The following is a 15,699-nucleotide window of genomic DNA, read 5'->3' as shown; positions in this document are numbered from 1 at the left end:
TGCCTTATTGCTTTTCTCTAGACTTCATACTAATCAGCATAAGGAGAAAGAACTCAACCTAATAAAATAGCCTGAAGTCATTATTTTGAACTTTAGAGAATGAGATTAATCCAAGAATCCTCAAAGAGTTGCTGATGTCATTGCAAAACCTCTCTTAATGATTTTTGAGCGGTCTTGGGAATCTGGAGAGGTCCCAGCTGACTGGAAGCTGGTGAACATTGTGCCAATTTTCAAGAAGGGCAAGAAGGAGCACCCCAGAAACTACAGGCCTGTCAGTCTCACTTTAGTGCCTGGTAAAGTTATGGAGAAGATTATTCTGGAAGGTATTGGAAAACTCCTGAAAGACAATGCAGTCACTGGTCACTGCCAGCACAGCTTCATAAGAGGAAAGTCTGGCTTATCAAACCTCATTTAGTCTTATGACAAGGTAACCCACACAGCTGATCAAGGGAAGCCAGTTGATGTAATCATTTTGGATTTCAGTAAAGCTTTCAATACTGTCTCTCACAGGATCCTTCTGACTAAATGTCTACCTGGACAAACACATCATATGGTGGGTGAGCAGTTGGCTCACAGGTCAAGCACAGAGGGTAATAGTGACTGAGGTAACATCAATGACCTGTCACTAGTGGGGTTCTACAGGGCTCCATCTTAGGCCTTGTGCTTTTCAACATCTTCATAAATTACTTGAATGCAGGACTGGAAGGGATACTAAGCAAATTTGCAGATGACACAAAACTGGGAGGAGCTGTTGACTCTCAAAAGCAGGGAGGTCCTTCAGAGAGACCTTGACAAATCAGAAAACTGGAAAATCACTAACCATATGAAGTTCAACAAGGAAAAGTGCCACATTCTGCACCTGGGATGGGGCAATCCTGGATGTTTGTACAGACTGGGGAATGAGATGCTGATAAGCAGTTCCTTGAAAAGAGACCTGGGGATCAACAGCAAGTTGAATATGAGTCAGCAGTGCCCTAGCAGCCAGGAGGGCCTACTGTGTCCTGGGAAGAATCAGGTCAAGCATCCCCATCTGGGCAAGGGAGGGGATTGTCCTGCTCTGCTCTGCACTGGTGCTACCTCACCTTGAACATTGTGGCAGTTTTGGGCACCACAATATAAGAAATATATTAAGTTCTTAGAGAGTGTCCAAAGGAGGGCAATGAAGATGGAGAAGGGCTTTGAGGGAACAGATGAGGTCACTTGGTGTGTTCAGGCTGGAGAAGGCTGAGGGGAGATCTCATTGCAGTCTGCAACTTCCTTGTGAGGGGAAGAGGAGGGGCAGGAACTGATCTCTTCTCTGTGGTGACCAGTGACAGAACCTGAGGGAATGGCCTGAAGTTGTGTCAGGGGAGGTCTAGGTTGGTTATTAGAAAGGGGTTCTTCACACAGAGGGGTGTTGGGTGCTGGAACAGTCTCCTCAGAGAAGTGGTCACAGCACCAAGCCTGATAGAGTTCAAGAAGCATTTGGACAATATTCTCAGGCACATGGTGTGACTCTGGGGGATGGTCCCATGTAGGGCTAAGGGTTGGACTCAATGATCCTTTTGAGTCCCTTCCAACTCAGCATATTCTGTGATTCTGTGAAATGTGTGAGTCCCATTACTTAAGAAAGCTGAGAGCTTCTGAAGTGCTACAAGAAGCCATGTACTGAGTGGTAGAAGTTAATCTTACAGCCACCACACTCTGCTCCTTTCAGAACTAAGTATATACTTTTCCTAACAGCCTGTAAGGATCAACAGCACCTTTGATGATCTAGGTCCTTGCATCTTTAGTAAACTTTAATTTTGGTGCCAAAATCAATAGAAGAGATTGTTCAGTTCAATACATTTAGTACCACACATTGAAGCAGTTTATTGTTTCCTAGAGACTGAGGAAGAGCCAAAAGAAATTGACATCTTAACTGCCTATCCTATCTACCTACAGTCTCCCTTGTAAGCTGCTTATGAACACATCAGTCTTGATATTATTCTGCAAATGAAAGCAAACAGAAACAATGGACTGTTTCCTATGAATCATTTGTTCCATAAAGTGTATGCTTTGGTATCAACATTCAGCTCAAATTATCTAAGCAAAAAACAAATGAAAATGAAATGTTTAAAATAATCAGGCTTGGTGGCTCTCCATACTTCTGATGGGTCTTTTCTGTAAACGAAATGAAGGATGAAGTATAACTATTAGATTCCTGTCTGAAGATTTATGCAACTCTGCTTCACTCTATCAAAGTAATCAGATTTAGGCTACTGGATTAAAAACATAAGGAAAGTACTCTCACCTGCTCTCCATTGAGTGTTCTGTAGGGACCTCACTGCTACAACGATTTTAGCAGTACCAAGGAGGGTAGCATTTATCCACAGGTGGGAGGTATTGTCCTGACTGCAAGGAAAAAAAAAAAAAAAGCCTAAGTTCTTCCTTAAGTAGGGAACAACATTACCTTTCCACCATTTTTGCTGCAGGAAACAAAACAGAGGGAAAATTTGAAACGTGGTTTTCAATTACTTCAATGCCTGCTGAATATCAGTTTATAGAAGAGGAAATTCACAGACTAGGAAGAGAATGACTGGAAAACATTTGAATACTAGGGAAGGTTCACTGAGATTTCTCTACTGGTAAACTTCAGTTTTATTGTAAGAGAAAAATCACTCAATTAGCTCTGTCCAAATAGGAGACTCCCCATGCAATTAATTTCTGGATCCATTTTTTTTACTCTTTGTTCCTTTCTTCACTGCTGCAGTAGCTGTACAGGGACCACAACAGGGCAAGGAACAGTTCTTCTGAGACTTGCCATACTAGGAAATGAAATAAAAAGTATTGGGATAAAAGATTTCTTAAAAAATGCAGATGAACAACCAGATGATGTGGAGGTTTTAATAAAATGTAGCTCTTGATCCAGAAATGGTGACATGATTTTGGTAGTAGCCAAATATAAGCTTTTGCTTTTTGATACTGAAACATGTGATTTGTTAACACAAGTCATCATCAGTCATTACAGTACAATCCAATACTGTGACTTTTGTCCTCATGATGAGTTAGTAGCAGTTGTTTTATCTCACTGTTCTGTTGAATTATGAAATATTAAATCTCTGTCAAAAGTGGCATATTGCAGGGGACACGAGCTGGGTTCACTGTGTGACATTTTCACCAGATGGATCTTTAATACTGACATCATCTGATGACCAGACAAATGCATCTGGAAGACAAAGAAGGTGCTCAAGTCTTCTCGTGCTATGCTGAAAAGTGAACTAGATGTTGTATTTCTCAATGGTGAAGTTTTAGCAATTTACAACCAGAACCAACTACACTTATCAATGGAAATACAGACAATGTCATTATGCAGACAGCAACACAAGAATCCCTCATTTCCTGCTGTTGCATAAGTGAAGATCTTAAATACAGCTGTTTACTGTCTGAAAATTTCTTCAAAAGATACTGGAGAACTACAAATAATTGCTTTGATTCACAATTTTATCACAGTCTGTAAAACACACATGAAAAAGAAACCTTGAAAAGCAATTGTAGCACCCTAAACACTAACAGGCTTGTATTTGATTGCTCTAGATGTAGCTTTGTGGTGGAGTGGAACTGAACTTGTCTTGAGATCAATGGAAAGCCTCCTGTTTAATATTCTTTAAGTATTTTCCCATCAGTTGACATTTTATCATTACTCTTATAAATTTCGAAGGCAAGGGCTGAACTCAGATCTCGGTTATGCCGATGGAAATCCAGAATAACAACATAAAATAATATTGTCAGTCTAGCTTTATGCTAAAGTAAATGAAACTATAGTCTGACTATAGTGTCACACCAAAACCAAACTTCACACATAAACCAAACTTTACAGTCATGAGGATTCACTAACACAGCTCAAGCCAAGTACTAAAAGACCTGGCATTTTATCTACCTGGATCTGAACAGAGTTTATGAATGTGCCTGCCCTCACTCAGGAGATCCACTGTTCCAAAAGGACTGCTGTGTAAGGTCAAAGGCTGAAGAGAACATCCTCTGCCACATGACAGAGTCAAAATGTTCTATCCCTGACATTTTGAAAAAAAGAAGAATTGACTCTCATCCCACCTCAAAGAAACCCCTACTTGATGTCTGTGGTGGTGCATTCCCCTGCCCCTCTCCTCAGTCTGGGCCACTCAGGAATTTTCATTAGGCCTCAGCCTTGATTAATGGCTCCTGCGAGTTAAGCTCACCCTTGAGCTTAGAAACAATGTCTGCTTCTGGGAACTTCTGCTGCCTCACCAACTCCTGTTGGCTGACAGGCAGCCTCGAAACATTATTTACTGAACCATTAGCCCAGATCACAGAATTATTAGGGTTGGAAGGGACCTCTGGAGGTCAGCTAGTCCAACGCCCATGCCATAACCTAGAGCAGGTTACACAATGCATCCAGATGGGTTTTGAATGTCTCCAGAGAGGGAGACCCCATGTCCTCCCTGGGCAGCCTGTTCTAGTGCTCTCTTTCTCATGTTGAGGTGGAATGTCTTGTGTTTTAGCTCATGCCAATGCTCCCTGGGCATTGGGCATCACTGAAAAGCGTCTGGCACCATCCTCTTGGCACAGACCTTTGACATGTTTATATGATATGCATTAATGAGATCCCCCCTCACTCTTCTCTGGACTGAACAGGCCCAGCTCCCGCAGTCTCCGCATAATGTTGTAAATGGCTTACGCAGAAGTGATGGTGAACGGGAGGTTGGGTTTTGTGACAAGCCAAGCTGGTGCAATCCCGTTCAGGGGCTCTGCGGCCCCCATAGTAACAACTTTAACCGTTGTTGCAGCTTCCATAGCCAGGGTGAAAAACAACGGCATATATAGAAAGCCACCAGGGGTCCCTAAAGACCCCCAAACCCACAGCAAGGTGCAAACAACCCCTTAAATGAAAGACGGTCGAACGTTCTGTAAAGTAAACCCTTCTCGAGGCTCAGCCCTCGCCTGCTGAGAGACGCCGGGAGTATGTCACTCTTAAGAGCGTTTCTGAAGGGCGGCTGTCCTCCCTGCAGGTTGTCTGGTCCCGGAATGAACACGTGTAAACAACGTTTTTCCTGTTACTTTGCTGCAAATGTAACAGACACTACCCCGCTGAGCAGATGCCCCTCACAGACCGGCGAGCTGCTGCCTCCTCGCGGGCAACCACCGGCCCCGCGCGCCGCGCGGCCTCACCCGCCGCAACGCCCCGCCCCGGCGCGCGCCCCGCACCCGCGCCGCTCCAGCCAATAGACGCCAGCACGGCGCGCTTCCCGCCAATGAAGAGCTTCAGCGCAATTTAGTCCCGCCCACCCTGGTCATAAGAGCGCGGCGAGCGCGCGAGCCCGGCGTTGGGGCCGAAGGGGGGGGGGGGGGGGGGAGAGAAAAGGTGATAGAGGCCAAGATGGCGGCGGCCGAGGAGGATCCCGCGCGGGAAAATGGCAGCGCGGACAGGAGGGCCGCGAAGGGCGGCAAACAACCTCAGCGTTTCATCCCGGGCTCCGTCGTTCGAATCTTTATGAAGAATTTCCTGTGAGTGAGTGAATGAGTGAGGGGCGCTCTCCCCCACCTCGGGGTGCTGCGGCCTCCCTCCGCCCGTCCCTCCCGGCGGGCCTGCAGCCGAGAAGCCACAGCAGCGAAGCGGGGTTACCGCGGGTGGCGGCGGCTGCAAGAGGACTGCGCCAAGGGATGCCTTCCTTGCAAGGCGGTACCCTGTTTGGAGTGTGGAGTGAACCTACCGTTTGGGTTAGATGAGTGGAATGTGCGACTGTGGTACAGCAGGCAGTTGGAGTTAAATTGACTGAGCTCACTCAATTCTTTCTTTTTTTTATTTTTTTTTAATACGTAAAATAAAATTATACCCTAGTAAATTCAAGATAAATTATCATTATGTTGCTGATTTTCTTTCTTTATAATCACTAATTTTGAAGGAAGTTCTTGTGAGTACTCTGGCTGGCAGGAATCTGTCTGTTTCACGGAGTTTTGTTGAAATGTTAATTTTCACTCTTGAGGTTTTCTTACAAAATGGTGTTTGGCGATTGAGTTTAGATTAGGTAATTTTACCTTGTATTCAGTTAAATCATATATTGTTTTTAAGAAATTATTCTTTTTTTTCAAGCAAATATGGTGTCTATAAGATTAAAAAAATTACTGTGTTTTCCAGAATATATGATAGCTGTGAAGTATATCCAGGGCCCAACCTGAACGTGGTTGTAGGTGCTAATGGAACAGGGAAGTCAAGCATTGTTTGTGCCATCTGCCTGGGACTGGCTGGGAAACCTTCTTTCATAGGGCGGGCCGATAAGGTAACTATGAGCTTTTGTAATTTCATGTTGAATCTGAGTTTGGTTAAGAGCATTGTTCAGTGGAGGAAGGGGCGAAAGGCTCTTCCTTGATTTGCTTTATTTTCATAAAAGGTAGGTGTGCAAATTGAAGAATTGCCTATTCCAAAGGCAAAGCGTTTTACAAAGGGATTTTCTCTTTCTGAATTAATAGTTGTCTTGGATGAATTATGAAATGGAAACACCTGAATTATACTGCAGCCTGGGTGGACTAGATGTTATGTTTGAAGATGATTAAGCATCCATAGTGGGGCTAAAAAAATGCCCCCTAATGCCTAGATAACATTTGATCAGAAGTACCAACTAAAGGAGGAATAAACAAAACAGTGTAAATTAAATTTCTGAGTAGGTAGTATTTGTAGAAATAACACATCCTTAGTGTGTCTGAGAATATCTCTAAAAGTATGCTGGCACTGATCTTAGGTTTAAGTGGAATTTGGATTGCTCTACTACATTTACTTTTTTTTTTTGTTCCCAAGAGATCACGTGTTGACATTGTAGTAGGAAGTTTGTATTGTGTAATTTTTAAGTTTTGCAGTTGCTATCACGGATATTTTCGTTTTACACAATGTATTTGAGTAGATCTTTGAAGCAGTGAATCTGGGTGCCTAAGTGATTGTGTATATTCTCTTGTGGCAGCTGAGCCAGGAGCAAATGTAAATACAGAAATTGACTTCATGGCAGTAGTGTGTGTTGGTATTTTTATTGACTTTCCAGGATTGTTTTTATACTATTGGAATTGGTAGTTCTGTTGGTACAGATATTTGGCAGTATCTTTTCATTTGTATTCCCTTTGTTGTCCTGATTTGTGAGAACTTCCTCTCAGTGGATCTGCTGATGATAATTTGTTCGATTTTGGAGGTTGAAGTTAATCAGGAATAGTTAACTTGTGGAGGAAGTTCTAATGATGCTAGTTGATGTGCAAGATAAGTCTGTTTCTGTATCTTTAGTTAATAGTTTAAAAAAAAATTTTTAGTTGTACGTTTTCAAGAAAATATCCCATTGTGTCAGCTGTATTATACAAATGCATGTTTTTGTAAAATATTAACTTTTAATACTGTGCTGTTATTTTGTGATAACAATTTCTAAATTAATTTTCTAGGTTGGTCTCTTTGTAAAGCAGGGATGCACGAAAGGTTTAGTGGAAATTGAACTGTAAGTACTAAAACTGTATTTCCTCATTCACTTTTAATTAGATCATTTCTCCACTCAGTTATTCACAAAGCTGGGGAAAAAAAAAATTGGTATACAGAGGTCTGTCTTTAAGCTGGTGCTTTTTTCTCTTTTTATTACCCCCCAGACTTAAAAATTTTAAGATTAAATAATTACCACAGAAGAAATAAGCAGTGATGGCTACTCTTGATCTCACTTTCTGGAGCCTTTCACCTTGTCTTATGTAAAAAGAATGTATAGATAAAAATTGTTGTATATGGTGTGTTTAGATTTTGATGACATTTAAGCTTCATATGGTTCAAATACAATCAGCACTGCCATCATTATGTAGAGGTTGGAATTTTTTTGTTAAATTGAAAAAAGTCAAAGTCTAAATTTTGAAACAGATTGTTCTGCCTTCACTTTCTTATACTGATACTGGTAGTATGAGGAGCTCTCCTACATTCATACCAAAAACATTACATACTGACACAAAAAAACTAGAAGATCTGGCTCATTCTTGCTAATGCAGTCTTGTATGTAAGCTTTTGCAAAACAGACCAAATCAAAATCATTTGTACTTACTCTGTAAAATTTGTAACTAGTGATACAGGGCCATGTTACATGCTTCCTTGCTTTTTTGTGGATGCAATGACACAGGTGATTTTAATAAGCCTTAACCTGGTCTGTTCACCTGACCTAAATGAAAGATAGAGATAATCAGCTAATTCATAACCTGTGTTAACAATTGGCCACCCTGATCAGATTGCATAAAAAGAAAATTATATTAAGGAAAAAAATAGTGGAACAGGCCTCTGAACAAGACCTGTCCACTTTTGTTCTTGTGGAAGTGAATAAAGACGACATTCTTTGAAGACTGGCCAAGCAGTAGGTCAGGAGGTAGGATGTTTTTCAGGGTAGATGGTGTTATTATTTTGGCATAAATGCATCCTGATGTTACATGAAAGTCTGGAAAGAGTCTTGCAGTGTGAAGACTTAGCATTTTTACTCTAGTGGTTGCAATGCAGTTGAGTCCTTTATCTAGTTGGTAGAAAATACTTAAATACAACATTTAGATTGAAAGACCAGTGATGCAGAAGATTGCATTTTGACAGGAATTGAAAAATTTGAGTTCTGTAGGCATATACTGTGCTGGTTGAATTTTACCCTTGAATTATAATTAAAATCAGGTTATAGTAGTAAAAGTCTTTAATTTGATAAAAGAAAAAGAGCACGGCTTTCTATGTCTCTTGAAGGAAGTCTGATAGAATAATGTAATCGAGGAAAGAATCATCCAGTCTTCAAGAAGTGGACTCATATCCCTATGGAACTTAATCCGAAAGCTGGCAGCAGATGCATATTCACTTTACATTGATCTCTGTTCTTAAGTCTCCTGAGCTATGTGGCCACTAAACTTTTACAAGCCTGTGTTTTCCAGTTTTAACAATATGCTTAACAGGCACTAGACAATTTCTAAATCAAAATTATAGCCAAAATTTGACTTACCTCATTGCTCATTTGTTATTGATGCATCTTAAACAGACTAAACTTCTGAAAATAAGTGTTGAGTTAGAGAACTAAATAGGCAATTAATGTGTTTTTACTGGTTTTTAAAAGCAGAAAATGAAAATTAGTATTTTTATGCTTTATGATGTTGTTTTTATTCCCAGATGGAGTATGTATGCACAGCTTATTGATATAGTTCTGTACACTAATGCTTTATTTTAAAGCCTTACAGCTGGTGTGTACCTCCTTAATGCCAATTTTTAAACTTACTAAATGTCAAACAAAAAAATTACACTTTCATAGAAACTGTTAACATCTGCAACAACTTTTGAATGTTTCATACATTCAGCATGAGCATCTCATTTATGTAAATTACTTCCTCTGAGTTAAGATTTTCAGATGTTCTAGGATGCTTTCCATATGAGTTTAGTTCATCACTGAAGTACTGGATGTTTTCTGAATGATGAAATGAGAATGTGATGCTACTGTCCAGTTATTTAAATATTTAACTGTCTAAAAATTCTAATAATACTTAGACACTTGGTAAACTTTGTGTATTCTCAAAAATGTAAACACTTATTTTTACTAATCAGGTTTAAGCCACCAGGCAATATTATTATCACCCGTGAGATTCAAGTGGTGAACAACACATCATCGTGGTGGATCAACAGAAAGCCAGCAACCCTGAAAACAGTAGAAGAACACATTGCAGCTTTGAACATCCAGGTGGACAATCTGTGCCATTTTCTTCCTCAGGTATGGATGAATCAGACCAGCTGCCCTGAGGCCTAATCAGCTGACTGGGGGTGGAGCCAAGCTCCTTGCCAGGAGATTTAAACTGCTCCTGGGAGCACAGTGAACAGGAGTGGGCAGACAGGGGTGTGGCATTGCAGTTTGCACAGGCAGGGCAAGCAGGAAGGGCACAGGCACCCTCCCAGCTCTTTCTGATGAGTTGTGAGGTAGGTGTGTGGCACTGGGTATTTTTCTTTTTTTTTCCACAACTCGACCCAGCAATGGTTTCCAAACAAGTGAAAGCCATTGCTGCTGATATCAGGAGGAGTGTGCTAACCCAAACAGAACCCCTCAAGAAGGGCACAGCTGTTCGGGTCACTGGCTGTAGGGAATGTCTGAACCTGGTGTTAGTACCAGAGGACAGTGCAAGAGGCACCTGCGTATGATGCGAGCGGGTGATTGATTTGCTGTGCTTAGTGGCAGAGCTCAAGGAAGAAGTGGAGAGGCTAAAGAATATTAGGGAAAGTGAAAGGGAAGTAGTCTGGTAGAGTCACACTCTTGCAACCCCCTGCCCCTCCTGCCATCAGACAGATGGAGCAAACCAAGTAGATGGGGGGAATGGAAACAGGTCCCCAGTCGCAGAGGTAAAAGAATCCCCTGCCGACCCCCGTCACCTCCCATGCTGTTGTTAAAGAACAGGTATAAGGTCCTGGACCAGAGAATCACGCAGAGGACAGTCAAGAAGAGGATCTGTCTGGAGAGTCTCCAGCTTGCACCCCGTCTAGTAGATGGGTTATAGCCACAGCCATAAAGAAAAAAGAAGGGTAACTGTAGAAGGCAAATCTCTTCTGAGGGGAACTGAAGGCCCTATATGCTGACCGGACCCATCCCACGGGGAAGTCTGCTACCTTCCCAGGGCCTGGGTGAGGGATAGTAGAAGACTCCCTGAGCCCTCTGATTATCCACTGCTGGTGTTCCAGGCTGGCAGTGATGACTGTACTGAAAGAGGTACCAGGCTAATTAAAAAGGACTTCAAGGTGCCGGGTCAGTTAGGTAATGGGACAGCAGCGCAAGTGGTGTTTGCCTCACTTTCTGCAGTAGCAGGGATGAGTGAGGAGAGGAGTAGGAAAACCCATCTTAGGTGGCTAAAAGATTGGTACCACTGGCAGAATTTTGGTTTTTTTGACCATGGAGCAAATTCTGTCATACCCAGCCTGTTAGAGTCAGATGGGCATCATCTATCTAGCAAGGGCAAAAGGACTCTAGCCCATAAGTTGTTGGGGTGATCAGGAGGGCTTTAAACTAGGTTTGAAGGGGAAAGGGGTTGAAACCAGGCTTTCCAGAGATGAGCTTCAGGGTGGAAAGCCAGGTTTAGAAGTGAAGTCAGCAGCCCAGCTCAAGTGCGTGTACACTAGTGCACCCAGCATGGGAGCTGGAAACCAGTGTGCAGCAGGAAAGCTGTGATGTAGTCACCATCACAGAAATGTGGTGGGATGACTCGCATGAGTGGAATGCTGCCATGGATGGCTACAAGCTCTTCAGAAGGGTTGGGCAAGGTAGGAGAGGTGGAGGGGTGGCTCTATATGTTAGAGAATTTCTTCTGAGTCTGTAGAACTTGAAATCAGTAATGATAGTGTTGAGTGCCTGTGGACCAGAATCAGGGGGAAAACCAACAAGGCTGACATGCTGGTGGGAGTCTGTTATAGACCACCCAATTAGAATGAAGAGGGTGATGAATTATTCTACAAGCAGCTGGCAGATATCTCAAATTGCCAGTTTAGGACTTTCAGCATACTCTGCTAACATAACTTCGTATTGAAAACAACTTTTTCTCTTCAGTACATAAATGTCAGTTTAGTCGGTAATACTGTGTTGATAGGGTTTATTTGTTCTCTGCCACTGTATCAATGGCAAGCACACCTTTTGCTTCAGTCTTGGTTTTGAGCTATTCTTCTGCCCTTACCACAGCAGCAATACTTCCTGGTGGCCTTGGCTGCCATCTTTAATATTCATTTCTATGTGACTTAACTTTTGAGTTAGTCATAGCATTCCTGCTGCAAAGGTGTAGCTTGAGCAGCCTGAGAACAAATGTTTAGAAGAGCTGGATTGCTCCTCTATGAGATGGTAATGAACTATGCTAGAGCTATCTGGCATAGAACTGTAAATCAGGTGATGTTCATGAGAAGTAGGTTGCAGGATATAAATCCAGTATTACTGTATTGCACTGTTTTAGCTATTCCTGTATTTTTGTAACTTTTTTCTCATTTTGTAGGACAGAGTTGGAGAATTTGCAAAACTGAGTAAGATCGAATTGCTTGAAGCCACTGAAAAATCGATTGGTTCTCGAGAAATGTACCAGTTCCACTGCGAACTAAAAAGCTTCCGAGAAAGGGAAAGAGAACTGGAGGTAAATAATGCGCTATGTAGAGACAGAGCAGTGACTGGAGGGAAATTATCATGATAAAACTTAACATGAGATCTTACAGAATTAGAAGGTGATATTTATTTCCCAAGTCTGTAAGTTGATTTTACCAAATAATGCTCATCTTCTCTCAGGATTCATTTCCTCTGACACTCACATGCTTATAAGTACAAGGACATGTGTGCAAGTGATCTGGACACAGAGAACAAGGGATGTCAAATACTTATCTCTTTGGAATTCTTGACTGGCAGCAACTTTTCTGGACAGATCCTTTTATGTCTTTTAGAAGTCATCAGCTATTACAGGATGGTCCTTTGCTTTAATCTTGCTGACTTAAACTTCCATAGAAAGGAACAGACAAAGAGGAAAAGGAACAGTGTTCTGAGAATAGTGTCTCTTCTTAGCCATACAGGCCATTAGTTTAATCCTTTCTTCTGCTGTGTCTTCTTGTGCTTACACTTGTGCATTTTCACTCATACTTGTTACACTCTTGTACTAACCTTGCTGTTTCTGTTGCCTATTTCTATATGGTCTTTTACAAGCATTTTTTTAGTAGTATTTATCAAAACTAGTTAGATGTTTAGAAACATATAGGTTAATGAAGGTTTGAGCTTAAAGAATTAATTTCCTCAACACATTTAAAAAAACCCAACATGAACTTTCTTCAGGTTAGGATTAATGTTTGAATTAGTTTTATTTTCACAGAAAGTATGTGATTGTCATTCATGGTTTAGTGGCCCCACTGTGACTCTCCAAACCACACTGCTGCTCGCTTGTTCCCCTCTCCTCTTCCCCATGCAGGTGGTTGGAGAGAATTGGAGGCACAAGATCAGGGCTCGAGATGAGAAGAGGTTACTGGAAACAGCAGGGAGATAAAATGCATAGTAACAGCACTGATATTAATAACAAAAATGTACAAAAGAGAAAGTGATTCACATGAAAAATGCTCACCATGGGGCTTGACCTGACCACAGCCATGCCACTTCTGGCTCAGAACCAGCAGCCACCCAACTGCTCCCGCCAGCTCAGAGCCAGTGCTGGGCTGAGCTCCCCCAGAAGGAAGCCTTTCTCCCTCGGAAGAGAGACAGGACAACTATTCCAAGTTGGGTTGTACCCCTCTATTTCCTGCTGTACTAAAATGTCCCCTCTAGTGTTAAATTTCTGCTTTAACATACAGGTGAGATGTGGACTGTTTCTGAGAAATGTGTTCACCAAATAGATGCTTACATTGCAGCACTTGTGCAGAGAAAAAACTAACTCATTGGAGAAAATGAAACAGATGATTGAACGATACAAGCAAGATGTTGACAGATACCTAGAGCACAAGAGCCACATAGATTTGATAGAGATGCTTGAGAGGAAAAGGCCTTGGTTGGTAAGTTTTCTTTTATTTTCAGTGTTTTCCTTGCCTAACCCATTTTTTGTAATACCCCAAAATTGGAAATAGGCCAAAAGTTGCTTTAAAAGAAGTTTGACCAGAACAGCTTGAATATCACTATGATTGCTTAATGCAGACAACAGGTCAGGTCTTGAAATACTGTTCTTGGCCTAACTGTGATCAGATGTTTGCTTACATATCTAGCTGGACTGAAGAAGTTGCTTCAGAAGTAATTCAAGCAGTTATTATTTCCCATTTAGGGAAGCCAACAATACAGACCAGGAGCAGTAGTTTATTGTGTGCAGACACTACTGGTTTAATTTAAGTGCTAGCCAGTTGTACTACTTCCTGCTGTAACTTTTTTTTTTTCTCCATATTTTTGCTAGGGTTTTTGTCTTTACAGATTGCATTCTCCCTTAATTTTTTAGTTGAGGTTTGGTGTACATGACATACATGACAGTGAATTTAGGTTGCCAATCTCAAAAATAATAGTGTCTGGACAGATAGAAATTTTAAAACAAATTTAAAAGAGCCTAGAATGAAGAACAGGTTGTTTACACAAAACAAAGTCTTTCTGAACAGCACTTCGATAATTGTAGTTTAGTGTTGAATGGTTGGTCAGATTAAATTTTTCTAAAGAGTTTAAACTGATGTGGGTTTCAGTTTACTGAAATGTTTGTCTCATTGGCAAGCTTTCTAGAGTTCATGAAATAGAGTTACAGAACTTGCAAGAAAACTTGCATGTACTATTTGTGGAGAATGCGGAAAGCTTCCTAAGTTATTTTGTTGCAATTTTGCATATAACAAAGCCTCACATGGCTATATATAAAAAACTTTACATCTTGAGCAACTGGGTTCAAGGGATGTACCATCACTGCCTTAATCTTTTTCGTAACAGCACAGAGGAGTAGTAGTTGAAATAGATGGATGGTGGTAGGTAGGAAGTAGGGTATACAGTCTGTGATGTCAGCACTTGCTGAATGATGCAAGGTTTTCGTACTGCAGATGCATTAGTTAACAATGAGTTAACTGGCTGAGTTAACAAGAGAATTATTTTATTAAGAGAGGTGTAGGTGTTGTGTAGATAATGTAGATTGATACTGATTGTTCTCTAAGATATTTGTATATACAGGACTCTGAAGGCTGGTTGGAAACTGGCATGGGGACAACTAAACTAAGAAATTTTATCTGCTGTCAGTTAAATTGCCTTCCATAAGTTTGAGAACATTACTGTTAGTTGCATGTTTCTTAAGCAAATTTAGTGAAACTCCTTCACACCTTACTCTCAGTGCTGTCTTCCAGACAGTTTGTGTTGCTCCGTATGTTAAATGCTTTTGGTGGGTGCATTTAGTTGAGATAAATTTAACTTTCTGGCCACTGAATCCATAGAAACAACAGTGTGTTTTGACACTTTGTTAAGCTCTGATTTATAATACGGACTCAGTAGTGTATACTAGAATGTTTTAGTAGAAGTCACCTCCTTAATCACCTGCATAATCTACAGAAGTCACCTGCATAATCTACAGTTGAAATCAAAAGTCATCATCAACATAATTATTTTACTAGGTAGAGGATATTCGAGCTATGGGCAGCAACAAAATTTCACATTCCGTTGCCATTTTGTGGTTTGTCCAATCGTGGTAGAACTCTTGCTATTCTCCTACATTGCAAAATATCAAACTCTCTCTAAAAGAAGAAATGCATTGTCTTAAAAGTGCATGTTTCTTTGTTGTCTGACCTAGCACTGTGTAGTCCTAAGAATAAATGTTTTTGGTGTCTTCAAATTGGGTTTACCAAAGTTGAGGGTAGTATGGGAGTTAATTCTTCCTTGAGTGGATGTTTTCTCTCCTCCATCCTCTCCAAAAGGGAGGTTTCTACTTGCAGACCAAACACACCTAGCTGTTTAGATTTACCTCTGTAAGAAAACAGAAGCTGTAGGTCAGCCTTCAAATCAGGGGGAGGCAGATATATGAGCTTTGCGTTATGTTATGAAATAGGAAGACAGGCAGCCTGAAAACATGTTAACTGAAATATGACATTAGACAATCTCTTGATCCTAATGGAAAAGGAGATATCTAGTGCTGAACTTCTTTAATGTTCTGACCACACTCAAAGTGCATTTTTATTCTGAAAACTCTACTGCTCTTCACCTGAGCAACATGTTTCTAATCAAGCATTTTTCTCTAGACAGGACCAAC

General features: G+C 41.1%; 1 protein-coding gene across 2 annotated transcripts in view; it reads left to right on the top strand.

Annotated features, from left to right (window-relative positions):
• The first annotated feature begins 5,330 nt into the window (after positions 1 to 5,330).
• SMC5 (structural maintenance of chromosomes 5) overlaps positions 5,331 to 15,699 on the top strand; it is a 49,774-nt gene continuing 39,405 nt past the window's right edge. The window contains exons 1-6 of one of the 2 annotated variants that reach the window (XM_027652533.1): positions 5,331 to 5,502; positions 6,134 to 6,275; positions 7,414 to 7,466; positions 9,563 to 9,725; positions 11,974 to 12,108; positions 13,358 to 13,498. In XM_027652533.1, the coding sequence (XP_027508334.1) occupies positions 5,375 to 5,502; positions 6,134 to 6,275; positions 7,414 to 7,466; positions 9,563 to 9,725; positions 11,974 to 12,108; positions 13,358 to 13,498 (762 nt within the window). In that variant the 5' untranslated portion in view covers positions 5,331 to 5,374. Of the gene's footprint in view, positions 5,503 to 6,133; positions 6,276 to 7,413; positions 7,467 to 9,562; positions 9,726 to 11,973; positions 12,109 to 13,300; positions 13,499 to 15,699 lie in introns of those variants that run through there. The other variant, XM_027652534.1, reaches the window with a different exon arrangement.

Source organism: Corapipo altera, unplaced genomic scaffold, assembly GCF_003945725.1.
Source record: "Corapipo altera isolate COAL_440 unplaced genomic scaffold, ASM394572v1 61286, whole genome shotgun sequence".
NCBI lineage: Eukaryota > Metazoa > Chordata > Aves > Passeriformes > Pipridae > Corapipo > Corapipo altera.
Note: the sequence above shows the minus strand (reverse complement) of the source record. Positions and strands in the feature narration are given on the sequence as shown.